General features: G+C 46.6%; 1 protein-coding gene across 1 annotated transcript; it reads right to left on the reverse strand.

Moving 5' to 3' along the window:
* Nucleotides 1–84: 84 nt before the first annotated feature.
* On the reverse strand, nt 85–1,755 carry LOC102194539 (eukaryotic translation initiation factor 3 subunit C-like; the record flags this gene model as incomplete). The annotated part of the gene is made up of 6 exons (XM_005755897.1): nt 85–190; nt 330–395; nt 486–645; nt 726–897; nt 1,296–1,487; nt 1,594–1,755. Coding segments are annotated over 6 exons (858 nt in total), but the record flags the coding sequence as incomplete, so codon positions are not given.
* Between the last annotated feature and the right edge of the window lie 5 nt (nt 1,756–1,760).

Raw genomic sequence — 1,760 nt, forward strand, 5'->3', positions numbered from 1 at the left:
ATAAAAAGTAATCACAAATATAAACACTCTCAAATATAAAAGCCCCCATGAGACTGCTGTGTCTATATTTTCAGTCCACAGAACAGAAACGTCGAGTCCTACCATCAGCTCCTCGTTGATGATCATCTTGCTGATTATGCTGTGGACTGTGGGCATCTCCAATTCAAACATCTCAGACAGCGTAGCCATGCTGAAGGACAGACAAGCGTAGTAAAATTAAGGTTTGGCAGAACAGTGACCGATCATCTTTGGTCTGTGGGGAAGCTGCAGTGGTCTACAGAAATCTGTGGTTTAGTAAAGACTGATGAAACTAATACATCTGTGCTCACCTGATGGAGTCGTATACACTGCTGTAGGTGAACAGATAGGTCCTCAGTGACTCTTCTTGGATTTTCCTATTAAAAAAACAAAACATAAGGACGTCTAAGTGGGATTATCACACTGGTGAATGAACCAAGTGATGAACAGGGGCAGTGTATGCTAACCTGACGAGCATCTCGCGTACTCTCTGGACCTCAGGGAACAGGTCCCAAACCTTACTGTTCATCTTCTCATTGATGATGAAAGAGTGGCAGGTACGCCAGTCTCCCATCTTCATGGCTTTGCTGGCTGCCACCACGTGCTCCCTCATGCTCTCTGGGGGTCCTGGAGGACAAATAAAGCTGTGGTTATCCTCTGTGGATGAAACTTCCTGCTGCAACGAGCTCTCGTGATGCGTTTCGTACCTAGCAGGGGCTGTCTCTCCCCGACCCTGAGCTGGTGGTGGAACTGCTTGCTGATCATCCGGCGGCGGGCATCAAACTCATGGGCGGCCATGTAGGGTATTTCCAGCAGCATGGCTGACACCAGGTACACACACTCCAGCAGCTCCAGGTTGATGTGCATGTGGAACGGCACCTATTAGGGAGGATAAACGTCACGATGCATGTGTGTATCATCTAATGGATGTCTGACACATCAGTGTTTTAAAAATAAAGACCCAAACATTTGTCGTTTCATTACAGCCTTGATTTCACACTATTGTGGACACAGGCAGCTGGAGACACCATGGAATAGTTGGCACATTAATGTGAGGTCAAAATTATTATTATTAGGGAAAAAACAAAAAAGTAACTAGTCACCAAGTGCACATGAACAATTGTATGAAATCTTCTGGAAATCTGTCCTGCAGCTGTGAGAGAGGGGCCCAAAAATTCACTCACTCACAGAGTAAATCCAGGTTACAAGCAGGTCAACACTGACAGAGAGACCAACATGTTAGTTAGAGTTAACTGCTCTGGTCAGACAGCACTTACTTGTCTTCGCTTTTCAATCTTCTCCTGCTCTGCATTCCTCTCCTGCATGTTCCTCATGAGCAGACCTTGACCCAGCAGCTCCTTGGCACGGCCAGAGGACTGAATGTCCAGCAGTGCATTGTGGGCATCTTTAATCATGCCCTGCCTAAATGCACAAATGCCAAGTTGGACCATTGTTCTGTTGTACAGGATCTGGTAGGAGGAGGGGAAAACGGTTAAAACAGGCGATCTGTATATACAACTAATAGTTAGAGTCAGAACACGTTCATATGAAGAAATAATGATTACGAGTGCTTACCTGTACAGGTGGGTCAGCGTGTTGGATGTTGTCCTGCAGGTGACTCATCAGCATCAGGTCACGTGCCTGGTACCAGCGTGAGTGCAGAGCATGGTGATATATGTGGCAGAGGATAGCACAGGTACGGATACGGTCGGTGCGATCCTTGGCGTAGATGAACTTGCAGA

Source organism: Pundamilia nyererei, unplaced genomic scaffold, assembly GCF_000239375.1.
Source record: "Pundamilia nyererei isolate P.nyererei 1_Seehausen unplaced genomic scaffold, PunNye1.0 scaffold04507, whole genome shotgun sequence".
In the NCBI taxonomy this organism is placed as follows: Eukaryota; Metazoa; Chordata; class Actinopteri; order Cichliformes; family Cichlidae; genus Pundamilia; species Pundamilia nyererei.